Source organism: Eulemur rufifrons, chromosome 23, assembly GCF_041146395.1.
Source record: "Eulemur rufifrons isolate Redbay chromosome 23, OSU_ERuf_1, whole genome shotgun sequence".
Taxonomy (NCBI): domain Eukaryota; kingdom Metazoa; phylum Chordata; class Mammalia; order Primates; family Lemuridae; genus Eulemur; species Eulemur rufifrons.
This window is the reverse complement of record NC_091005.1, coordinates 3,038,220-3,063,963: the sequence shown is the minus strand read 5'-3', so window position 1 is coordinate 3,063,963 and position 25,744 is coordinate 3,038,220. Positions and strand designations below refer to the sequence as shown.

The 25,744-nt window shown below is 53.6% G+C and overlaps 1 protein-coding gene across 1 annotated transcript; it reads left to right on the top strand.

Annotated features, from left to right (window-relative positions):
* The first annotated feature begins 235 nt into the window (after positions 1 to 235).
* WFDC1 (WAP four-disulfide core domain 1) lies at positions 236 to 25,098 on the top strand. Its single transcript, XM_069456472.1, has 7 exons — positions 236 to 473; positions 15,206 to 15,398; positions 19,185 to 19,268; positions 20,286 to 20,426; positions 21,988 to 22,029; positions 23,261 to 23,334; positions 24,620 to 25,098. Exons 1-6 carry the CDS (start codon positions 330 to 332, stop codon positions 23,317 to 23,319), a joined length of 663 nt encoding a protein of 220 aa, XP_069312573.1. The 5' UTR covers positions 236 to 329; the 3' UTR covers positions 23,320 to 23,334; positions 24,620 to 25,098.
* Positions 25,099 to 25,744: the final 646 nt, after the last annotated feature.

Genomic DNA, 25,744 nt, shown 5'->3' with positions numbered 1-25,744 from the left:
TGCTCGTTAGGAGAGGGACAGACAGGGCCACTCCCGGCCACGTCTCCAAGCCAGCCGGTGCCCCCTCCTCCTGCGGTGCTGGCTGGGCCGCCAACGCCCTGGTGGAAGCCTCTGGGGCCAGATGTTATAGGGCAAGCTAAAAATAACCTGGCAGGCCAGCCACCACCGAGGAGGGGGCATGTGCCGGGCGCGGACACATGATCTGAGGGACCCAGCTGGGTGGAACTAAGAAAGCCCGGCAGACCGCGCACACGTCTGCTCCCGCGTCCACGCCCCACGCAGCCCGGGGCCGGCTCTGAGTGTCCGCAAGGTCCCTCCCCAGGGAGGAAATGCCTCCCACCAGCCTCGGGATGGGCAGCCGCGGAAGGAAGGTCGTCTGGGCTCTGAGCTTTCTGCTCCTTCTCCTCGAAGCCAGTTCTGCCAAGAATGTCTGGAAACGGGCCCTGCCCGCGAGGCTGGCCGAGAAATCCCGCGTAAGTGCCCGGGTGGGGAGGCCGAGGTGGCTCCGTGGGTGAAGGCAGCCTCGCAGAGAGAAGCCAGCCCCAGGCGCTGCACCCTCCTCCCCCAAACGTGGCTGGGTGGGCGTCTTTACCCGGGTGTGTGAGACCCGTGGGGTGGGCAGGCGGGACTCGCTGCCCTTGGGCTCCTGCCTGTGAGCGCAGAGGCAGAAGTGAGTCTGCCGGACAGTCGTGCCCTGCTTCTGACTTGCTGCCAAAGTACACTTTCCCCTGAAGACAGCACCTTATTTAAGAGTCCAAGGACTTAAGTCTCCACCATCAATAGCTGAATGTTGATGAAGTGTAGTTATACACACGTGCGGTTATTTATTCATTCCACAAACATTTAGCAAAAGCAGCTATGGGGAAGGTGCCGTGGGGGGTCCTGCAGGCACAAGATGAAGGAGACACCAGCTCCTGCCCTTGAGGGTGGTCGTGGAGTGGCAGAGGCAGTCTGGTGACAAGTGGTGGGAGAGCAAAGGGAAGGTGAGGCATAGTGCGTGGTGAGAAGCACATGCCCTGGAGCCAGGTGTCTGGGTTTGAATCCAGGCTCACCAGCTGTGTGGCTTCAGGCAAGTTGTTTGACATCTCTGAGCACCAACAATCTTATCTGCAAAAGCCAGAGTGATGTATTCCATTCAGCAAATGTGTTCTGGATTGCCACCGCTTACCAGGCACTGTCCTAGGCTGTGGGGATGCAGACATCGGCTCTCTGCCTGGGGGACTCAGGGGACAGCCGGCAGCAGAGAGTAAAGGAGAGATCAAAGGAAGACAAGCATGTTCAGTCCTCCAGTGGCCAGGAGAGAAAGACAACAGGAAGGGGACCAGGAGAGAGAAAGGGCATGGGGGAGGGTTTAATTTTAGGTTCCCCCTAATCACCCAGGGAGCACAGATCCGCAGGGACGGAGTGAGCCAGGATATCTGGACACTGAGGGTTTGAGAATACAGTGCTCTCATCGTCTGCTTGGGGTTTAAACGACTCAACATGCATAGAGTGCTTAGCACCTAGCAAGTGATCAGTGCAGCTTGGTGGCTGTTAATCACATAATGGTGACATTGGTTGGTGCTTGCCTCCCGGGGTGGGGGGGAACGTAGGTTCCTCGGGGTAGGGCTGGATTCTGTTTCACTTAGTGCAGTGTTCGGGGTGCCTGCCATTAAGTCAGAACCCAGTACCTGCTTGTGGGTGAGCTAGCAGCAAACACAGTGGCAGCACAGACGGATGCACATGCAGCTCTGCCCCAGGAGCCTCAGAGAGGCTTTTCAAGGTTGGAGACATTGGACCTAGGGCTTCAAAGGATGAATAGGAGTTTGGCAGATGGAGGTGAAGGAGAAGGGGATGTTTAATGGCCCCAGGTATGGTGCTGTGGCTGAAACTATATTCAGGCTGATCTAGGACTCACACTCTCCAGGTTGGGCAGGTGCCTATGGGAAGAGACAGGAGGCCACAGGGCAGTGAAAAGAGTAGTAAAGTGAAATGAGTTTGGAAAAGGGAGAGCTCACGTGAGGTGACATAGTCACCGAAGGCTTCCTGGTGGTGGTGCCCAGAGCTGGAAGAAGGATTAGGAATTAGGAGGAGAAAAGACGTCCGATTTTGTTAAACACAGCCATGATTCCAGATTAAATCATGTATATTAAAAAGAAAGGGAGGAAATACTCCTTATTGGAAATGCATCACTCTCCATTATTTTGCTGCATTCTGCCATTCTCTCTGCTCTTGAGGTTTTTCCTGTCTGTTGCATCTGTGAGCATCTTTTCCGACGCCTCCTTCAGCGGCGTCACGTTGCTAGGCTGAAATCAGTCATAGCGGGAGTGTTTACGCCTTGGAAATTGGCCAGGGCTACACAGGGAGAGCTGGTGGCTCTCCCCTGAGTGGCACTGGCTGCCCACATCCTGCCCCAGCCTCCTCCGCTCCCACCTTCCCCAAATCCCAGCCCGGGGCAGGGACTTTTGTTTAGGGGCTTGGTCTCTCGGTCCGAGGGGGGCTGGTTAATTTCCTGAGCGCTGTTTATGTTTCACCGTCCAAGCACCCAGGCAGGGCCAGAGAGGACTCGCTGGCTGCACGTTCTCATGGGCGCCCTTATGCGAGGCTTCTAATAAGAAGTCCCAGGTCTGCTGTCCTCCAGCTTGGTGACCCTCAGTCACCCCTTCTCCTCTCTGAGCCTCAGTTTCCTCATCCACAGCACGGGGCTCAGCAGGGTCCAGTGAATGGACCACGGCGCTCCGTGCCTGGCACAGAACTTCATTCCCTATACAGATATATGTTTAAAAAATACTAGAACCAAATATTTATGAGGCCAAGAAAATGGAAACAGAGTGTTTGTAAATAGTCCAAAAACATTTCTGGGGAGCTCGGAGTCAGTTCTCTGGAGCTGGTGGTGTTTTGGGCTCTTTTCTGGCATTCGATGACACTCATGAGGACAGTTCTTTGCTGAGCGTTTACTCTGCGTCAAGCCAGGCCTTTGCCACGCGTTAGCTCTTGGGGTCCTCTCAGCAAATCCGCCAGGTGGGGCCCAATGCAGCCACCGCGCCCGCCTGGGTACCGAGCAGCCATGGACAGAGCAGGACGGTCCCTGCTGTCCTTGAGGCTGCAGGGCTGCGTTGCCCCTGAGGGCCCATCCGGAGCAGCTGGAAATGGCTGTTCAGTTTGCTCCCTGCCCAGAGGTGCCCGCCCTGCCCAGGAGCTGTGAGGGGCTGCAGCAGCCAGGCGCAGGGGCCTCTGTGCAGTGCCTCCTGCCGGAGGGGGTGCCCCTTGGCACCTGCTCTGCCTGGAGGCACCCCTATGGCAATGAGCACTGATGCCCTGTAGGAGCCAGCAGCGGCCCCCAGCTCAGTGTTCCTCAGTTTCCCCAGCCTGGGTCTCCTTCGCCCCGTTGTTTGTGTGAGCTGCTGAGAGCCTTCCAACCTCAGCTTTTACTCTTCGCTAGGACACCAGGGGTGGGAGAGGCAGGTGACCTGGAGCTCTGCTCTCGTTTCCTAATTCCGACACCTTCCCCCTCTCGCTGTAAGAACCTGCTCCTGCCGGCTTTCCCTGGCGCTGGAGCATGCCCGGCCTGGCCGCAGGCAGGACAGGCCGAGGTGCGGGGAGGTAGCTCCTGTAGGAGCAGAAGGAGCTGGAGCCGGACACGTGTGAAGAGAGCTCTGCACTTTCCCCGAGGTCCCCTGGGTTCGCGCTCCTGCGCCCTGGCAGTCACCTCCGCATCAGCACCCCCGGAACCGGCTCCTTCCCTTTCCTGCCTCGCTTCCCACCCACCTCAGGAGCTTGGGGGATCCCCTCCCAAATGGACCATCTCTACTCAAATCTAGTCTTGGTTCTCTGTCCTGGGTTGAATTACATCCCCAGAAGAGAGATGTCCAAGTCCTAACATCTCGTACTTACGAATGTGACCTTATTTGGAAATAGGTTCATTACAGGTATGAATATAATTAGTTAATTAAGATGAGGTCATGCTGGAGTAGGGTGGGTCCTTAATCTGATTGGCGACCTTGTAAGTAGAGGAGATGAGACACAGAGACAGAGACACATGGAGAGAGGCCTTGTGCAGCAGAGGCAGGGACTGGAGTGACGCATCTACAAGCCAAGGACACCAAGCACCACCAGCAACCACCATGAGCTGGGAGAGGCATGATTTTCCCCTTAGAGCCTCCAAAAAAAGAACCAACCCTGCCAACACCTTGATCTTAGACTTCTGGCTTCCAGAACAGTGAGAGAATAAGTCTCTGTCGTTTCAAACCACCCACGCGTGGCACTGGTTGCAGCCCCCCCCAGGAACTAAGGCACGTGTTTCTGCAAACGAAGGTCGTCACTTCTGTTGCTCACAGCCGGCAACCCTGACTGGTAGACATTTCACAGATAGGGAAATTGAGGCCACAGCAGAGAGTGACTCCCCCCTGCCCTTCTGGCCAGGGAGGGGTGAGGCCATCACTATATCAGCAGAGTCCTGGGGGCTCTCTCTGCTCCTGGAAAGGTGTGATCACAGCCCTGCAGGGCTCCATCGTCAGAACCACTAAGCTGCCTCCATCTGAGGGGGGAGGGGCGCTCAGTGGGCTCTGGAATGCTCACGGCCCTGGCAAGGCCCTGGGTCCGCCTGGGTGCTGGGGAGAGGGGCCGTGTCATGCCAGAGGGAACAGACAGTGAGCAGCTGCTCTATACACAGGTTTGGCACACCTGGTGTCCACCCCAGAGCCCGGCATGGACGGGTGGGAGGAAGGAATGAAAAGTAAACGAATAGCACGACTTGGGGTGACCTTGGGCAAACCACTGTCTCCTCCCTGGGCCTGGCCTTCCTCATCTGAGGTCGCAGTCCCGAAATGCCGGGCGGGAATGAGCGAGGGAAGAGGCATCCGGGTCCCTGTGTGGTTACAGCCTGGGGGTGGGGGCAGGGTGCTCCCAGCAGTGCTGCCCACCGGCTGCTGCCACGCGTGGTGGCGGCCCCCAGGTGGCTGAGGCACACATCAGGGAGGCGTGGTCTGTCCACCCCATGGAATATCATCCAGCCAGAAAGGAGGTGAAGCTCCAACACGCGCTGCAACATGGGGGGACCTCAGAGACAGGGTGCTTAGTGAAGGAAGCCGGTCACGAAGGCCACATGGCGTGTGACACTCTGTCCAGAACAGGCACATCCACAAGGACAGGAAGCACACGCGAGGCTGCCGGGGGCCGAGGGGGGTGGGGAGCCGCTGCTCAGTGAGTACAGTGTCTGCCTGGGCTGATGGAAAAGCCCCGGAAATAGATGGTGGTGATGGTCACGCCGCATCGCAAATCTAATTACTGCCCCTGAATTGTGCACTTAAAATGATTAAAATGGAAGATTGCGTGTTGTATATATTTTATCACAATAATTTTTTTAAATGCGTCAGGAACCTGAGGTCCCTCTTAGGAACTCTGGGATGGCACGTGGAGTCCCTGCAAGCTGGGGGAATGAGTGACGTGCCCCTCTGTGTCCCTAGAGTGGTGGACTCAGCAAATTCCCGCTCACAGCGCCAGCTCCCCGTCATGTGTCATCTCGGCTTGGCGCTGACCTCCCCCAAGGGCCTCGCCCCAACTCCCCGTTGAGATCTCCCTTGAGGGCTTTCCTGACGTCCTGGCTTTTCCTGCATTATTATGAGCATTAGTCTGATGGGTTGAGTTTTCCGCTGACTACTTTTGCAGATGACCCCACCCCCAAAAAGCAGTGATTTCACTTTATCCGCATGACGTTTTGTGCCGCATCTGTCCCTTGTCCCGGAACTGAGGCACATGAGGACAAGGACAATGTCTTCTTGTTCCACCGCAGTCCCCCTATCCAACCCAGCTCCTGAAACGCAGCAGGCCTGGGAATTACGCATTTGCTATTCAATGAATGAATACATTATGTTAAAACCTTCCGGCACAGAACAGAAGGAATGGAAGATTCTAGAGGACTCGCAGGTGCACTGATGGACCCCAGCATTGACTGAAGGGGCTGGCGGAGTCTGCAGTCTTGTGAGACTCTGGTCTCCTGAGTATCCCTTGAGGAAATCTCATCAACCTTGCACCAAATTCTGCCCCCAGCGCACAGCGCCGCGCCCCGGGCATCCGGAAATGGCACTCGTCGACTCGCTGAACTCCACGCCCTCTGTTCCAGGGAGAGACATATTTTTAGATCTTTGACGTCTAAATTCCAGAGGAAGAGCAAGTAATACTTAGAGGAAAATTGGCTTTCTTCCTCCACCAAGCAAACCAGTCCCGGGGTGCATTTTTATTGGTCGGGCCCTTAAGTCACTGGAACATTCCAAAGAAGGGTAAAGCTCTTGCAGGCAGGATGAAGAGGGTGGGGAGTGCCGAGGGAGGGGCGTGGGTAATTTGGGGGCAGCTTTGGAGATTGGATTCTTTTTCCCTAAATGGAAACAGTTTCAAAATTTTTTCTCCTGATTATTCAAATAGTTTGTTTACTGTAAAAAAAGATTCAGACAATACATAAAGTTACAAATACGTAGAAATGATCTAAATTCTTCCTCCAACATGTAAGCTCTGTTAACATTTTGGTGGGGCGAGTGTGTGTCTGGACTGTTTCATGAAGCGGCTAAACACAGAACACATTTTTTTTCTTAGCGGTATTTTATTCATACTGTTTAAAATTTTTTTTACTGAGATGAAAGTCACATAAAATTCATCCTTTTAAAGTGTACAATTCAGTGGTTTTTAGTATATTCACAGAGTTGTGTAGCCATCGTAACTCTCTAGTTCCAGAACATTCCCATCACCCCTAAAGGAAACCTCAGCCCCATTAGCAGTCTCTCTCCGCCCCCTCCTCCCTCCGGCCTCGGCAACCACGGAACTGCTCTCTGTCTCTATGGACTCGCTGTGCTGGACATGTCATAGAAATGGGACATACAAGTGTCTGGCTTATTTATACACCATTTTATTTTACATCTTGCACTGTCACTTAAGAATACGTGGTGAGTGTGTTAATACGGTAGGTCCGTATCCTCTTTTCAAAGGCCTGTGTGATGTTCCGAGGTACGGATTTCTGTTATTTATTTACCCAGCCCCCTTTGGTAGGACATCCAGGCTGTTTTCTTAGGTCGAGTCCGGACTTGGACCGGCTGAAGCGGGCCTCCCGCTGAAGGAGCCCAGGCCTGGCTTAACCTGCTTCCTGAGGACGTCGGCGCTGTGGCCTTGCACGTCTGTGCTCGTCTAGAGAGGCCTCCGAAACTCCCTCCCTGAGGAGGAAAGACATAGCCACCAGGTTGGAAACCTTAAGGGAATCTTTTTTATCCGAGGAACTCATGCAAAACTGGAAAGTTCTTGCCCGAATTGCACCGTGAATTTATGTTTGGTCGTTATTTTGAAATATACTTACTATACGATCCCCCAGCAGGAATGAAAATTAAAGGTGGAAATCATGGGCTGCTCTGTGGTGTTCATGAAGGACGCTGTCAGTCTGGGGCGCGCAGCCTCACGGCTCAGAGGGACTTAACGTGCCAACGTGCCGTTCCTATTTCCAGCTGAGTGGCTGAGTGGGACGGGGTGCCGGCTGTGGCTGCAGAGCCGGGGCCAGGGCGAGTTCTTTCCAGGATGTGTCCCTGGGGGGCTGCAGTTACATGACTGTGCCCTGAGCTGGGGCTGCTCCATAGGGGGTGGGAGCCGGGGTTTGAGAGAGGGAGGGGACCCCAGACTGAGGGGACGAGGTGAAGATCAGTCCGTGACTCTGTGCTGAGCACTTGGAAGGGTGCCCTGCAAAACGCCAGCAAGGGTTGCCCATCACCACCGTCGTCATCTGCATCATTGTCATCGTCACAGCTTTCGTTCAACCACAAAGAATATTGTTGAGTACCTGCTATGTTCCAGGCACTGTTCTAGGAGCCAGGGACACAGGTGAGAACAAAACCAAGTCTCTGCCCCTAGGAGGACACGTCGTAGGGGGAGAAAAACAGCAAACCAATGAGAGTGTAAATACACACTACACCCAAGGGCCTCGGGCATTTGAAGCTCCGTAAGGCAGGGAGGGGGCTCGGGAGGGCTGATGTGAGTGGAGCCCCGGAGGAAGGGGGCCCGGGAGCAGGCAGAGATCGCCGGTGGGTTGGTAGGTGGGGAGCGGCTGGTGCCAAGGCCTTGGGGTGGGATGGGGCAGCTGCCCAAGTGAGCGGGTTGGTGGTGGGGGGTGGACAGAGAGAGGTCAGAGGAGTGGACAGGTCGGGGGCCAGTTCTGGTCTGACCTCTGGGCAGAGGACTTTGGCCCCCCCTTAACCCATGGGGGCCAGGAAGAAATTGGAGGGTGATCTATTTACCTCTTTGAGTAAAAGTCAGCTCTTTCTCAGAACTCCGGGAAACATCCTTTGTTTAGAACCCTCCTTGCACGTCACCTTGCGTGACATGAAATATTTTTCAAAACATTTAATCCTTTAATCTGGGCCCGTAGGTGAAATCAGTTCTTTATCACCCACGACCATCTGTTGTTTCGGCCACACAGTGAATAACTCGGGAGATTTGACTTCTAAGGCGCTTATCTCTCTGTTCTCTCCAAATTCTGAGAAATGACATTTGAGTTTTCCCCAGAGAACGGGGGCACATCTAGAATTGATCTCTGCAGCCCCTCCCGTCTGGGGCTGCCACTGAGGGGGTCACGGGACTGGGCGGCGTTGGAGGTGGGTGAAAAGTGTTTTGCTTCTGATCTGCAGGTTCCATTAAATTTCACAAATGAGGCTTGGCGTAAAAACAGGCGAGGCGGAAAAATACACCGTCCCCTTCAGACGACGCGGTGCATTCCTGATCACCCTCCCAGGGCGGCAGGGGCAGCTGTCGCCTTGGATTAGGATTAACAATGGCAGGCCCCGACCCGGGCCCAATTTAGTTAATTCTGGAGCAGATGAACTGAGCGCTAGTGGCGTGGGATCTTGCCCCCTGCTCGCAGCTTGGAAGTTATTGGTGACAGTACAGAAATGAGAGATCGGCGGAGAAGGGGTGACACAAAGACTGACCCATGCTCTGGTCTCCCCTTTGGGGAAGACCACCGACCTCCTTAAGCCGTCGTTCCTTTATCTACTGGTTGTTGGTTTAGTGTTCATTTTCAGTTTTCACAAATTTCATGACCAATACGTAGAAGAGAGGAAGGTGATTCTCCGGGTGAGGCAGGCATGGGGACAAGGCCCTGCCTCCTGGCCTTCCCCCTCCCCGCTTGGCCATCGCTGCTTTCTGCCCCCACCCCATGCCCCTGTGTCAGACCCTCAGGCTCCCTGGGAGGCAGCTGAACGCCCCAGGTCTAGGGTCTGGGTGACGCCAGCAATTCTCGGGGCGCCTGTCAGGGTCTGTTCTCGGTGACCCGACGCCCCCTACTGGGCACTGGCGGCAGCGCATGGAGTTTGCAGCTACAGCGACAGCCATGCAGGGAGGACTCAGATACTCACCCGGTACCCGCCGTGCCAGGCCATGAAATGACACGCCTCTGCCCTCAGTGTGTGTGTGGAAGGGGCTAAAAATGCAGGAGAGCTCTGCCAGAGACACCCCACACCGCCAGCTAGTCTGGCACGGCCACCTTAGGGAGGCTATTCAAGCAGAGGACTACAGAGGATTTGGCCAGGTGAGGGGCTGGGAAGAGTCTTCCAGGCAGAGGAACAGCACGTGCAAGTAACAGTCGGTGACACAGTGTGGATGCCGTCCTGGGCGTAGACACCGTCCAGGGTGCTGTGCATGTCTTAACACATTCAGTCCCCACTAGAGCCCCAGGAGTGAGGTGCTAGTATCGCCCCCACATGGAGAAACCAGGGCTTGCCCAGGGTCACGCAGCACGTGAGTGGCAGAGCTGGACTTAAACCCCCAGAGCGAGGATTTGAACCCAGCACACCAGCTGCAGGGCCCAGCGGGTTGCACGCTGCCACGATGGCACGACAAGCACGCTAGAGGAAAGGTTTGCAGAGAGGAAGGTGCTTGGAGGGCGCCAGGAGGAGGAAAGACAGCGGCGAGGAGGGTCGGGTGATGAGGCTGGGGTGGGCATGGGCCTCGGAGGTCAAGCAGGGGAGCTGGGACGCTGTCACATGGGTGCTGTGGAGCCACTGAGGGCTTGGAGCACAGAAGTGACCTTGGGCCTGCAGTTTGGACAGTGGGTGGAGTGTGCAGGGAGGGAGGCCGGGAGGTGGTGGTGGCGCCGTGGCCCGGGGTGGCATTCTTTCACAGGCATTTAGAGTGCCAGATACCAAGTTTCCCGGGGCTGCCATAACACATGACCACAAACTGGGGGCTTAAACCAACAGAAATGGATTCTCTCACAGTTCTGGAGGCCCAAAGTTCGGCATCAGTGTCACTGGACTAAGATCCAGGTGTCAGGAGAGCTGCCCTCCCTCTGGAGGCTCCAGGGACGACCTTCCCCATCTCTCTCGGCTCCGGGGGCTGCCGGTGATGTTTGCCATTGCGTGGCTTGTGGGCGCGTCACTCCTAGCTCTGCTCCCTCTCCACGTGGCCTCCTGTGTGTGTGTGTGCGTGTGTGTGTGTGTGCGTGTGTGTGTACGTGTGTGTGATCTCCCTCTGCCCCCCTTCCCCAGACACTTGTGACGGGATTTATCGCCCACCTGGATAATCCAGGATAATCTCCCTGTGTCAAGATCTTTAACTTAACCACACCTTAAGACGCTTTTTTTCTTGCACGTTTACAGATTCCGGGGCGTGGGAGCTGGTGTCTTTGGGGACCTTTACTCAGGCAGCTACACGAGGGTGCAGAGAGATACAGAAGACTCTGTGCCCTCACTCGGGGGGCTGCCCACCACTCACGGGATGAGCGGTTTATACAGACAGCTGTGATCTAGGGTGACAAGAGCTAGAGCAGTTGGGGTTGTGGGACATGCAGTGGGGAGAAGGGTGTGGGCTCCCGTCCTGGCCAGGAAGGGCTCGGGTTGAGGAAACACATCCCAGACGTGAGGGTTGATTTGAGTCTCCGAGAAGGGTTCACCTGCAGACCCAGAGGAAAGGGCAGAGGGCACGGCCTGGAGATAATGGCGTCCGCACTGCAGTCAAAGATGCATCAGTAGTTCTGTGTGTTCAAATCTAGATGGAGCCAGAGCTTGGACCATATGTCCTCACTCTGCACAGAGACTACTTTGCTCTCAACGGCTCCTTGGGGCTTGGCTTTAGCATCTTCTCCTATCGAAGTGTCTTCCTTGGGCTGCTCCGGGCACACACCCCAGCGTGACAAGGCCACGCCGCCCAGCTCAACACGTATCGCCTGGGAGAGGTCCTGCGGGGGTGAGGTCAGGGTGGCACACGGGGAGGAAGGGACTCCCACCCGTCCACCATCCCCATCCAGTAGAACAGTTTCAGGACCCCTCTGGAGCAGGGAGGCCACACCCAGTGGGGGTGAGGGTTGTGGAAGGATTCAAGGAGGAGGCAGCGTGGTGTTTCTCAATAACAGCTTCATTGAGGTATAATTCACATACCATACGGTTCACCCATTTAACATGTGTGCCTTCAGTTTACTCAGAATTGTGCACCCGTCACTGTAAATAGTTTTAGAGCATTTTCACCACCCCAAAAAGAAACCCCATCCCCATTAACAGTCGCCTCCCCCTACCCCCTGGCAACCACTAATCCACTTTCTGTCCCTATGGATTTACCTGTTCTGGACGTTTCACCTACATGGAATCATACGGCGTGTGGCCTTTTAGCTTTGGCTTCTTTCACTTAGCGTAGTGTTCTCAGGGCTCATCTATGTGGTAGCCTGTGTCAGAACTTCAGTAACACACCGCATTGTGTGCAGGGGACACATTTCGTTCATTCATCAGTTGATGGACATGGGGTTGTTTCCGCTTTGGTGCTGTCATGAATAACGCTGCTGTGAACATTTGTGTGCAGCGTTTTGTGTGGACATATGTTTTCTCTCTGTTCTTAGGGGTGGGATTGCTGGATCATGTAACTCTATAATTAATATCTGGAGGAACTGCCAGACTCTTTTCCGCAGCGGCTGTGCTGTTTTACATTCCCAATAGGAGTGTATGAGTTCCGATCCTTCATACCCTTGCAAACATGTATTGTCTTTTTAATTATAGCCATCCTAGTGGGTGTGACATTGTATCGCATTGTGGCTTTGCTTTGCATTTCCCTGATGGCTAACGACGTTGAGCATCTTTTCATGTAATTCTTGGCCATTGGGGTATATTTTTTGGAAAAACTTCTATTCAGATCCTTTGTACATCTTTTAATTGGGTTATTTGTCTTTTTATTATTGAATTGGAAGAGTTCTTTATAGTACTATATGCAAGTCCATTAGCAGATTGTAATTGACAAATATTTTCTCCCATTCCTTGATTTGTCTTTTGATTATTTTTTTTTGATAGTGTCTTTTGAAGCACAGTTTTTAATTTTGATGAAATGCAACTGATCTACTTGTAATTTTGTTGCTTGTACTTTCGGGTGTCGTTTCTAAGAACCATTAGGGTCCTGAAGATTGACTCCTGTGTTTTCTTCTAAGAGGTTTATTCAGTTAGGTTTTTCATCCATTTTGAGTTGTTTTTTTTTTTGTATGGAGTGAGGCAGAGGCACGACTTCATTCTTTTGCTGTGGATATCCAGTTCAGCTGGCACCATTTACTGGAAAAACTATTATTTCCCCAGCAAATTGTCCTGGCACCCTGTTGAACGCTGGCAGCGTGATTTTGGAGTCGGCCAGGACTGGACTCAGATCAGCTTTGCCTCTCACCAACTTTGTCCCTGGGGATACACTTCCCAGTTTTGAGCCTCACTTGTATTAATATCATGTATAAATTAGGGTGAATAAACCCATTCTTAAGGTGGTTGGGAGGGGGTTTTTTGTCTTCTTCAATTTTATTCTTTTATTCTGTAGAGCACCATTATATAGAATTTACACTTCAGCAAACTGTTAATATGCTGGAAACATCACAGGACTACTATGGTTTGCATTTTATACTAAGTATTTGCCACAATTCATGTTTTAAAATCACATACTCTGATATGATTTATTGATGAGCTTTTGATTTTTATGTTTGCATACCGGCATGCAAGCGTGTGCATTTGCTGAGACGGCACATAGCAGAATGTGAGCTCTGTTCTCTCAACAAAGCGGGGCAGTGTTTTTAATTTCCCTTTCGTGTGGGTATGTGTGTGGCTGTGTGCATTTGTTTAATTTTTTTCTTGCTAATCATTCTAATTGTAGAAATTTATTCTCATTGTAGAAAAAAATAAAAAATACCAAAAAAGTATAAAGAATTTTTTAAAAATCACATAACCCTACCAGTGAGTGCTAACTATTGTTATTACTACTTGGGGCATTTCCTTCCTGCCCCACCACTGTTTTTCCCCTTTGCTTTAATATAGACAGATAGATAGACAGACAGACAGATAGACAGAGAGATAGACAGACAGACAGATAGACAGAGAGATAGATAGACAAACAGATAGATAGACAGACAGATAGATAGACAGACAGGCAGATAGATAAAGAGATAGACAGAGAGATAGACAGGTAGAGAGATGGACAGATAGATTTTCGATCAGACTACGTATACCATTTTATATCTTGCTTTTTTCACACACAAATACATCATAAGTGTTTTATTAGTCATTAAAAATTCTTTATAAGTACTTATAAAGTTGAAAAAATTTATAATTGTCTTCTTTAAATTGGAAAAGCAATGGGCACATGCTAAAAAAATATATATATATTGAACCAGCACAAAAGAATATACTATGAGAAGAGATCTCTCTCCGCTTTAGAACCTAATTCTTCTCTCCCAAGGCAATCTTTCATAATGCTTTCTTGTGTCATCTTGTGCAGCCTTCCAAGAATGTTCTGGGCCTATACAAATATATATATATATATATATATATATATATGAAACATTTTTTAAAACCACAGGCAGGTGCAGAGCGTACACACTGTTCTGCCCCTCAGTTTTCTCACGAACCACCACGTCCCGGTGATCAGCACGTTGCGTCTTACTTCATTTTTTGTGGACACGTTAAGGTCAGGTTCTAACGGCTGCGTGCTGTTGAAGTCTGCAGACACACGTGATCTGCTTGGGCAGTACGAGGAGGCAGGATTTCGAAATACATACATGTTGGGGGAGGACTTGGGGAGTAAATAGGTAAAGCATTTTCCAGTGAGTCTCTTCTATGTCGAACTCAGCACGTGTGTGTGTGTGTGTGTGTGTGTGTGTGACTGTGTGTGACCCGCCCACCACACAGCCCATTTCAAGTGCAGAAGCAGCACCGCGTTACCGGCGGGGATGGGGGCTGGGGCAGAGGGCCCCAGGCGGGTGGCCTGGTGGCTTACACTGTCAGCCTCAGCTCTGACACGCTTATGTCATTGTCCACTCACTGTATCCTATATGCTAAGTGCAGCGCTATGTCTTACATTTTAACTTTTTATTGAAACATAATAGCAAAGTGCGCACATCCGAAGTGCCCGGCACCATGAATTCCCACAGTAAACACACTGTGTGTCCAGCACCAGATCCAGAAACAGAGCAGGGCCAGCCCTCAGGGACTGGCCTGTCACCACGACCAGGTGACCGGGGCCTGAGTTCTCACACCAGACATCAGCTTTGCCTGTTTGTGAACTATAAATACATGTGGAATCACGCTGTGTGTTCCCTTTTGAGCTTTTCCCCCCTAGTATTATGTTTGGAAGATTTATCCAAGCCGTTGCATATATTTATTCACCCCACGTATGATTTGTAAATTCCCAAAAACTCTAGATAAACATATGGGCTATAAGAAATCCACATGAACAAATAAGGCACAGCAGCTCACGATGTAATCCCAGCGCTGTGGGAGGCTGGGGCAGGAGGATTGCTTGAGGCCAGGAGTTTGAGGTTGCAGTGAGCTATGATGACACCACTGCACTCCAGTCTGGGGGACAGAGTGAGACGCTGTCTCTGAAAAAAAAGAAAGAAGAAAGAAAAAAACTGTATATATAAAAATATATGTGTATATTAATATATACACACTATCTATATGCATGTATACAAATACATAACGTATGTATATTTGCCACACAGTAGATAATTAACATACACAAACTGTCCTCCAGCAAACAGACCAAGATTCATTTATCCTTTTACTGTCGGGCTTCTGGCCTTCCCGGCTGGGGCTGTAGTAAAGAGAAACGCAGGAGCCTCCGACCCTGGAGCCACCCTTGGCGGCCGCGGCCGCGCTCAGAGAAGCCGGGGCCCTGGCCGCGGTGCCCAGCTCCGACCACGCCGGGGCGGATGACACCCGCGGACTGACGCCTCCCTCTCCCGCAGGCCGAGGATGCGGGCGCGCCCGGCGGCCCGCGACAGCCCCGCGCCGACCGCTGCCCGCCGCCCCCGCGGACGCTGCCCCCCGGCGCCTGCCAGGCCGCGCGCTGCCAGGCCGACTCCGAGTGCCCGCGCCACCGGCGCTGCTGCTACAACGGCTGCGCCTACGCCTGCCTGGAGGCCGTGCCGCCCCCGCCAGGTAGGCCCGGGAGGGGCACCGAGGGTCCACCGAGCGCCGGGGGTGGGAGGAGAGCCCGAAAAGCAGCTGGGACTAAAGCTGGGCCACCTGCGCGCGCGCGAGTCACTTCCTCTCTCGCGCTCCTGGAATGGGGCAGGTGGCAGCTCCTCGAGCAAGCGTCCCGTGTGGGGGCGCCCCACTGCCCCGAGGAGCCTCCGCGCCAGGGGACACCGTTCCGGGGAAAATGCCACCTGGTATGAGGATGGAGGTGCAGTGAGATTTCTCACTTTAAAAAATCTAGATTTGGGGCCTTTCTTTAAAATATGGGACCATATTCTCTGGGCCACCATTGGCTGGAACCTGGGGTGCCCCTGGATGGACAGGGTCCTCTAGGTTCCCACTGACCCCACCAGGCCTGCTTCACTGATACGCCCAGCCCCGGGGGTGTGTGCGATGGAGACTGGGTGCTTAGCAGTCCGGACAGGTGTGCCCCAGCATGGCAGAGGGCCCCGATATGGGGAGTAGGCGGCGGGGAGCACAGTCTTGGGTTCAAATCCCCTGGCCAACTGTCACGTCCTTTAGTCTCCTCTCCTGTAAAACAGGCCGAAGTGAAAACATGCAGCTCACGAAGAGTCCGAGCAGGTGGAAATGCTCAGTGCCCAGTGCTCTCCAGGGAGGCGCAAGTGTTTGTGGAATCACGATGCCGCTCTCCTGGGGAGAAACAGTCCTCAGGGTTCATCTTTGGCAGGGAGGAGGTTTGGGTCCCTTTTGGAGAGAAGGTTTGGGTGGGGAGAGAGGGGAGCCCATGGGGGACACTAAATAGGGGTTGGGATGGACAGATAGCTGTTTCCTGGGCAGGGAAAATATACCCCTAAGTCAGTAGGACTGGGGGGCAGCGAGGTTTTCTACACCCGCAGTTCTGTGCAGGGCTGAGCCTTTAGATAACAGCAGTCTGTTTGGACTTCACCTTCCCTTGGGAGGCTGCGGGTTCCCATGGGCCTTAATTACTGAGGGTGGCTCATAGAAGGTGTCCCCAACCTCTCCTCCCAAGGCTGAGAGAGTTGGAGAAGGCAAGAATGACCGCACTTTGTTCTTTGGAGTGAGGTCACAGCGATGACAAGGGACTCAGCACACTTAATGATGCTCATAATTAGTCTTGCAATGCTCATAAAAACAGTCTGGGACTGAGTGAATACTGCCTCCGTGCAGGGACTGGGCCGGTGCTCAAGGCCAGACTGCCTCCTGCCCAGCCTTCCTAACAAAGACAAAATGGGGCCCCCTCCTGGTGGAAGAGCACATAAAGGCAAATCAAAAAGTGTGCCCCTTCCTCTGGAATGCAACCTGGCACAGGGGTTCTAGACTCACTAGCTGCCTAGACCAAGTGCTTTTGAACAATGCACAAGCTATACAACTGTACATGGCATTCCCAATAGCCTTCCCATACATCACCTCATTCTGTGCTCACACAGCTCCATGGGGTAGACTACTATCAGATCTATTATATAGATAAAGACACTGAAGCTCAGAGAAGCTGAGTCACTTGTCCAAGGTCACACAGCAGGCAGAGATGTGGTTTCAATCCAGTTGTCTGACCATAAAGAAGTGTCCACTGCCCTAGGCCCTGAGTGCAGGGCTGTGGGACCCCTGCTGCAGCACCTGGGCCCACGTGCAGGGTCCTGCACTGCCCAGAACATCCTTCCCCCAGATACCATGTAGGCCACGTCTTCACTGCCTTTAGACCTTTGCCCAGAGGCTACTTTCTCAGGGAAGATTTTCCTCTAGAAATGGCAATGCCTGCTCCGGCCGTCCCTGCCCCTCCATCCTGCTTCATTTCTCTCTGTAGCGTGATCTGGAAAATTGGGTTTTACTGTTTGTTCATTGCCGGTTCTCCCCACTCGAGGCTCAGCCACGCAGGGCAGGGAGTTTTGTGTGTTCCGTTCACTGCTGTATCCCAGCGCCTCCTGCAGTCTCTGGGCACATTAAAGGTACTGAGTCAGCGCCGAATCATTCATTCGCTCACTGGCCAGCAGGAAGAGCAATCAAACCATTAGTCAGTAGTAATAATGATAATAATATCTGATGCAAGGCTTCACACGCTTGGCACCATTAACATTTGGGGTTGGAAAATTCTAGTTGGTGGGGGAGGGGACACTGCAGGATGTTTAGCAACATCCCTGGCCTCCACCCACTACTTGTCAGGAGCACCCCCCCCCACCCCAAGTCGTGACAACCAAAACTGTCCCTAGACTTTCCCAAATATTCCCTGGGGGGCAAAATCACTCCGGATTGAGAACCGCTGGTCTAACGTGAGGTGACTCGGAATACACCAGGCCCCGTTCTCAGCACCATCCACACTTCACCGCCACTGTCGTTTGGGTCCCTGAAAAGCAGACCCCGAGCTTTCTATGGGAGGTGATCCCAGGTAGTTCCAGAAAGGACGTGGACAGCTGAGACCCTGGGGCCACCAGGCCCTTAGGGGTCTTCAAACAAGAGTGACGGGAAGCTGTGACCAAGGTTCACTATTCCAAAAAATGTGTGCTCAGAAGCCTGTGATCAATGCAAAAGAGAATACAAATGGTAAATGTTAATATGTTTTCTTTTTGAAAACTTTTTCTGACGTGTGGTCCCAGGTGGTGGGAGAGGAAGGCGGAACCAGAGGATTGGAAACTGGGCTGCAGAGCCCTCACGTCGTTCCCGTCTGGGAAATTACGGACGGCGATTCCTCCCCGTGCTGTCCAGCTTGCATGTCATTACGATCAGCTGGTGCTCTGTTAAAGGAAAAGCTAACCAGCGTTTTTACCAGGCCCCTCCCCTGCCAACTAGAATTACCCAACTTTAGAAGGTGCTAGATAATTCTTTTTCTATTATCTTTTTAAACATAAATGTTATTAATCTTTATTTTTGTCATATTTGGGAGTCAGACTAAAGCAGGGGTTACAAGCAAATGTGATTCTGGAACTGTTTTATCTCCATAATGCTTAAAGTTTTTTAATTTGTTGTCAACGCTTAAAAACCAGAAGATTTATATTTTTAAAAACAAAAAACCAAACACCAGAAGCTCTGGGAACGTTGGGAGCAGCAGCCCGGAGCCAGCCAGCAGGTGGCCCATTTAGGCAGGAAGGGCCCTCCACCCTGCCATGGCTTGCTCCCCGTTTATGTCACCTTCCTGGCCTCTGGGGTATTTGAGTTTTCAACCCCTGCCTTTGCAGGGCTTCCAGGGTGCTGTGTGAGTAGCACTTACTGTTCAGAATGTGCTGGGTGGAGAACAGGCCACGCTAAGACCCCAAACACAGGGACCCAACCCGAGAGGCACGTACTCCTCTCTCAGTTGATAATACAGAGGTAGGTAGACGGCTCTGCTCCACAAAGCCTTCTAGGGACCCGGGTTCCTTCCCTCTTGCTCTGCAGTCTGAGTGCTGCTTGTCCACGTGGGGGAAGTGGCTGCCAGCCTGCTGGAAAGGAGAGGAGACTGTGAGGGGAGCAAGCAGCCGCCAGTTCACGGGCACAGCAGGAAGTTGCATGATCAGTCCCTCTCATGTGCCCCCGGCCAGAGCCTGGTTACCTGGCCACACCTGGCTGCAAGGGAGGCTGGGAAGGGCAGTCTCCAGCTTGGTGGCCCAGTGCCCAGCCCACACTCACGGGCTCTGTTACTAGAAGGAAGGTGCGAAGGTGTGCTGGGGAACCAGAGTCATTTATCCCAGGGGGAGCCCCCTGTGCCGTCATGAAATGGGGCCTCCCCTGTGCCCCAGTGCTGAGAAATTTCTCAATGCCTGAGGAGGGCCTCGATTTGACCGTGCTTTCCGTTAGTTCTAGACTGGCTGGTGCAGCCGAAGCCTCGATGGCTTGGTGGCAACGGCTGGCTCCTGGACGGCCCCGAGGAGGTGTTGCAAGGTACTTACGGGGGAGGCCCAGACCCTACATCAGAGCCATGACCCTTCTTCTCAGCTGCTGCCAGGAAGCTGCAGCAATGGGCTGCGTGTCCCCCACCCGAGGGCCCTGCAGCCAGACACTCAGCCCCCTTCGACCCGCTCCACCCAACACAGAGGGGTCGCCAGCTGGGGGCTCGGCCAGAATCAAAACCCAGAACAGAACAAGGGTTTTGAGTCTCCCTGGGAATGGAGCCCCCTTCCTGGGTGGAGAACTGAAAGGGAGGGCACTTGGGGCTGGCTTTCAAATCCCTAAGCTTGTGATGAGGGGCTCACTGCCCCCGAAAGTGAGGCCTCCCTGGGGCGCTCGCAGCAGGAGAGCGAAGGCTGACAGGAGCATGTGGGCCGGTCCTGGAGAGGGGCCAGGGTGCCAGCGTGCGCACTTGCTCATGTGTGGCTGTGTGTGACTCCGCAGCCCTCTGTGTGTGCGGCTGTGACCACTAGGGTGTGCAGCTGTGCAGGCAACCCTGTCACTGTTCGTGTGGCTGAAAACTTGTGTATCTGTGTGTGTGCAAAGGAGGGAGACTGTATTGTGAGTGTGTGTGTGCGTGAACGTGTATGTATGTGACTGCCTGCCTGGGTGGGTGTGTACAGGATTTGTGTGTGTAGATGAACAGGGATGTATGTGTCCGTGTGTGTGTGTCAGGATTTGTGTGTGTGAACGTCTGTGTGCACGTGTGACTGTAGGTGTGGGTGTGTGTATGTGTTTCAGGGTGTGTCGGTGAACATGTGTCTGTGTGGGTCACCGTGCGTGTGAGAGTATATTTGGGATCATGTGACTTTGGACCGCCTCTGTGTGTGTTTGTGGGTGTGTGTGGGGGTGTGTGTGTGTGCGCACGTGTGTCCACGCAAGCCGCCGAGTGAGACCCCAGGTGCAGTCCGCAATCTGGGTGCAGATGGGAGGTGACGTCTCTGGGCGAGGTGCATTCTCTGCACCCTCCCCAGGGTCTGCCCTCTGAGACCCCGCGTGTCCCTCCCACAGCAGAGGCGTGCAGCACCACCGAGGATGGGGCAGAGCCGCTGCTGTGTCCCTCGGGCTATGAGTGCCACATCCTGAGCCCCGGCGACATGGCTGAGGGCATCCCCAACCGCGGGCAGTGCGTCAAGCAGCGCCGGCCAGCAGGTGAGTGTGGGCACCCCCGTCCCGGCTCCTGGCCCCTGCCGCAGGGCACAGCCCTCACGTCCAGCCTGGCCGAGAGCTGCTCCCATCTTCCCACTACCCGGCTCCTCCTTCGAGTCCTCTGCCCTTTCCCCGCCACGCCCGCACATGACTCTCTCAGCTCTGCACCTCCCAGCTGGGTGACCTTGGGGTCAGTTTCTTCATATTTCTGGGCCTCAGTTTCCTCCTCCATAAAATGGGACTACTTTGTGCTGAGGTGGGGATTAATTGAAATCACACGTGCACAGCCCTCAGAGCAGAGCCAGTCAGTAGCAGGTGGTCAGCGAACACTGGGTATTTTATATCCGTCCATACTCTGGCGTAGCGATTGCTCGATGCCGGTGCAGAGGCGCTGCGCATTCAGCAGAAACCACATTTCGAGCACACACTCAACCATTCTGCTTTTCACTCTCGGTACCATATTCAACAAATTGCATGAGATATTCACCACTTCATTATAAAATAAGCTTTGTGTTAGATGATTTTGCCCAACTGTAGGCTAATGTCAGTATTCTGAGCACATTTAAGGTGGGTGAGGCCAACATCCAGGCTCTGGTGTTGGGAGGTTGGGTGTATTTGATGCATCTTTGACTTAAGATATTTTCAACTCAGTAAGAGTTCATCGGGCATAACCCTGTTGTAAGCCGAGGAGTGTTGGTGTCTATTTCAAGCTGCACAGCATTTGCATCGCCTGAGAAACTTCCCAGGACTTCTGCCAGGACTATTCATTTGACTTAATGAGTGCTCATCTTTGGAGTCAGAGGCAATAAATAAATCAGTGCATTGCGTGCTTCAGTTTGCATAATTTGCCCAGGAAGAAAAGGACGGCAGAGCAAGGACTCCTGGTGGTATCTAAAACCCTGTCGTGCCCCATGCAGGGCGGAAGGTGGAGAGACTCCAGCCTGAGTTTTGGCGTGGAGTGTGGTGAGAATGTGTGGCATGCCACGAATCCGGGACTTCGGGGTGCTGTAGGCTCCCCATGTCACAGACGAGCTCCATCAAACTGAGACCACCCACCCAAGGGCCCACGTCCCCATTTCTGAATCTCTTATCTCTAACAGCTGAGGTCAAGACCCTCTGTCAAGAGTGATGATGACCACCGAGACCGTTTGCTGAAAGTGTACCGGGAGGTGCACGATCTGCCAAAACTGTGCCTTTTCTGGCTTGAGAATTTATTTCTCTGCAGTGTTTCAAGAAAGACATAGACACAAAGTCAGTTACCCACTTAACTTCATTATCATCGCAAATACCATTATGAGACATTAGAACTGTCTCGAGAATCCTGAACTTTTCAAAAATTGCCTATAAAGGGATATGAACCCAATACATCTCTTTATGATTTCTTCTACATTCCACAATTCACCCCTGGGGAGGGGGATATCACACTTCACGTAGTCTCCGGAAAGTTCCATCGTACACTCGTGAAAGAATGCGAGGGAAAAACACGAACAATTCCGTAAGTGTTATTGTGAAGACAGTTTTGGTCTTCTAAACTCCTGAAGGAAGTTCTTCCCTTGTTTTCCAGATGGGCGGATCCTGAGACACAGGTTTTACAAAGAATATCCAGGTAGGACACGAAACCGTCTTTCTTTGCAGAGAACACAAAAGAGGCCAATGAGCATTTCTTGGATGAAGAAGAAAAGTAAAAGTGCAGGGCTGAGACACAGGGGACCAAGTGGCGCTAGGACTGGGCAGTAAAGTAGAAGCCCTGCTGTGTGATGGCCGGCAGGGCAGGCCCATGGCAGGCAGGGCCTCCTGCTGGACACCAGAACCACAGCTGTGCATACTCAGGGCCTCCTGCCAGACACCAGAACCGCAGCTGCGCGTGCTCAGGGCTTCCTGCTTGCCTTCGGGGAACTGCAAAACATGGCTGATCCCATTCTGCCACCGTCTCTCTAATGGTCCATCTACCTAATTTTCTATTTATCCATCCATCCACTCATCCATCTACCTAATTTTCTATTTATCCATCTGTCTGTCCACCCACCCATCCATCCACTCATCCGTCTACCTACTCACCATCCATCCATCCACCCATCCTCCACCCGCCCACCCACCACTCTTCCATCCATCCATCTACCCACCATCCATCCATCCATCTACCCACCGTCCATCCTTCCTTCCATCCGTCATCCACCCACCAATCCATTTATCCATCCACATACCCCTCCGTCCATTCCATCCATCCAACATGCCTCTGTCAAGAGTTCCAGCACCCATTTCCCAAGCAGTACTCATCACTCTGTGCTGGAGGTCGGGCTGCATTTGTGACCAGGCCCTGCTGTTGTGCAACTAACATCAAGCAGGAAATTCAAACATGAGTAAAGCCCAAGTGGCTATTTCATGAGAGTAGTGACAAGCCCTACTGACATCGCGTAGCGGATACTATGAGGACACTTTAGACCAGCTTGTCAGGAAAGGCTTCCTCAGGAGGGACGTGGAGGCTCAGCCTGGAGCCTGAGAAGGGGTGGGCATCAGAATGGGGACGTGACGCTCCTGAGGTTGGAAGCAGCTCAGCTGTCCCTGCAGCTGGGGTGTGTCCTGAGCCGGGGAGGGCGACAGGAGGTGGGGCCAGAAACATAGGCAGGGCCGGTGACACCAGCTTGGGGGCTCTGGGAAGGGAGGGGAGTTGCTGCAGGTGGTGACTTAGTGGCCTCTTTTGGGGGAGGGGAGTAAAGGGCCAGGTCACAGGCCTGGCCGAGGCATCTGGACTCAATCTGCCAGGCCCTGGTGAGCCATGGGAGGCGTTTGAGCAGGAATAGACACACCTGCCCTGACGGAGCGTGGTCTTTTTGCAGAGGGTGACTCAAAGAATGTGGCAGAACCTGGAAGGGGACAACAGAGGCACTTTCAATAAAGCAACGGCAGGCAGGTAGGTGGGGGTCGTACGAGTGGGTGGATGGGTGCACAGCGCAGGCAGGCGTCCCGGGCGGCTCTCAGACCACGCTGGCCGGGGGAGGTGAGAGCAGGGCTCCCCCCGCCCGTAGGATCTTTCAATCCCCTGCTCGGGAAGTCCTCACTTAACATGTTGATTTCTTGACTGACTTTAAGCGAAACAACTGTACTGTATCAAAAAACCAATTTTACCACAGGCTAACTGGCATAAACAAGAGTTAAATTTGCTTAAAGTCCCAGTTTCCAAAAACCTTTCAAGAGGCTAAGTGAGGGCTTCCCGCCATTGCAAATGGAATGTACGCACAGAACCCTGTGTGTGGCCAGAAGCGGAAGTGTCTCTGCGCCCTCTGGGCCTAAACCCAAGACTAGACTAGGTCAAAACTGTCTGTTCCTTTGCCCTGAGGTCTCCGACACCCCGTGACATCTTGCCTGTCTGTCCCCACGTCTGTCAGACAGCTCTGTGTGGTGCCAGCTCTCTGATAGGCATGGTGCCGGCTACCGGGTTGCTCGGCAGCAGGCCGTGGGGGTCTGCCGCAAGCCAGGTGTTGTTCTGGGGGAGCCAGATGGAGGCCCCGGGTGGGGACAGGAAGTGGCCGGGAGGCTGGCTCCCAGGTAAGGCCCCGGCTCTGCCCTCAGGTGCCCCAGAGGCCGGACACAGGTGCATGCAAAGTGCAGTGGGGTCTCAGCGCCTAAACCTGAAAGAAACCCCCCAGTCCCAGGCCCTTAGAAGCAAGAGACCCTCCCCTGCCGTGCCCCTGAAAGGCAAATGTCAGACTTCAGGTTCCAGAGTATCCAGGGCTGAGTCCCCCAGGGAAATCCAGAGCCCGTGGGGACTGATGTCAGCATGGCTATTGCCTGCTGATGACAGGACCTGTCCCTGGACTGTGACCATCTCACAGGCCTGGGCGGGGGCCGGGGCACGAGGAGACCTTCAGAGGCAGTCTGCCATGGGGCTAGAAGTGCGGGCGCTGGAGCCAGCCAAGCCTGGGTTAAATTCTCACACACCACTGTGGGACCTTAAGCAGATGACTTCCTTCCTCCAGGCCTCGGTTTCCTCATCTGTAGACGGGAGTGCTGGGGAAGAATGCGTCAGGAACCACGCACGATGACACCCCATAAAGGCTTGGCAGCGAGTTAGGAATTTAATCTCAGCAGAAACTGGCCTCTTTCTAGCGTTCGTGGGGAGGAGGGTTGTAGATTTCTGACCCCGGGCTCTGCCCCTGCAGCGGCTCCTGTTCATTCCGTCTTTGCCTCCCTTTCAGCGGGTTTGCGGGAGCGCAAACAGTCGGGGAAAACGGCTTGGCGCCCAGGGTCTACATCCGGCTCAGAGACAGGACACCCGGCTCTCAATCCCACGGCGCCCCCTGGCTGCTGACTCTCTGGGGGCCGCTTCACAGCGCTGGTCCCTGTCTTACCGCCATGGACAAGACCCCGCAGCTCCACACGATCTTTCACCGAGAAAGAAGCTGCTGCCCACGTGAGCATGTTTGAAGCCGCTTTCTAAGACAGTTCAGCATCTTGGCATTTTGTATAGATTTCCCCCGAGTCTGGCTCTGAGAGGCACGCACCCATCCCAGATGTTCTCAGAATAACCTTGTCCATCGGGAAATGGAATGAACTTGCCTGCTAACGCGTGAGTCACAGTTCTGCCCACCTGACGATCTCGAATAGGATGTGCCCAGCCCCAATGTTAGCAGAGGGTGGGAGGCGGTTATAGAGCAATAAAGACTGCAAAATGAGACATTCAGTCCCTAGCGTCTTGTAACACGTTGTCACTGTTTAATGGGGTGGGAGGAGGTGTCAGCTCAGCTCTGCTTCTGTAACCAGGAGCACCCGGGCCACACCTGTCCTGTTTCAGTGCGGTCCCTGGTCCCTCCGAAGCAGACCTGGGAGGGAGATTTGCTGAAAGCGATGACCAGGGAGCTCCCTGGGTCAGAGCAGCAGGGGAGTGGGGAGGTGGGACAGGAGGAGAAGCCATCAGACAAGGGTCGGGGAGCAGGGCCCATGCGGGTACCTTTGGTGCATGCCCTCCGGGCGTCCTAGAGGCAGCGCGAGTCCCACCAGGGCCAGCGAGGGAGCCGCAGTGTTGACAGTGCGTCCAGCACCATCAGTGAGGGGTCAGGGCTGCCCCTTGTGGGGAGGGGCTGTCGATTCCAGGGGCAGCCCACCACCTACTGGAGAGGGGAGGGCACGAAGGGACCCAAGGGGGTGCGGACGGAGCCTTGGGGGCATCTGTTACACGGTCCAAATGGCGACAGAGTCTGCTCCGGGGGATGATTAAACTCCACCAATAACCTTCTGCTCAAAACAGCCCCGTGGTGATGGATAGCGATCGTCTGCCAGGACTCAACCTTTTTAATTCCAAACAGAGGCAACACTCGAGGACC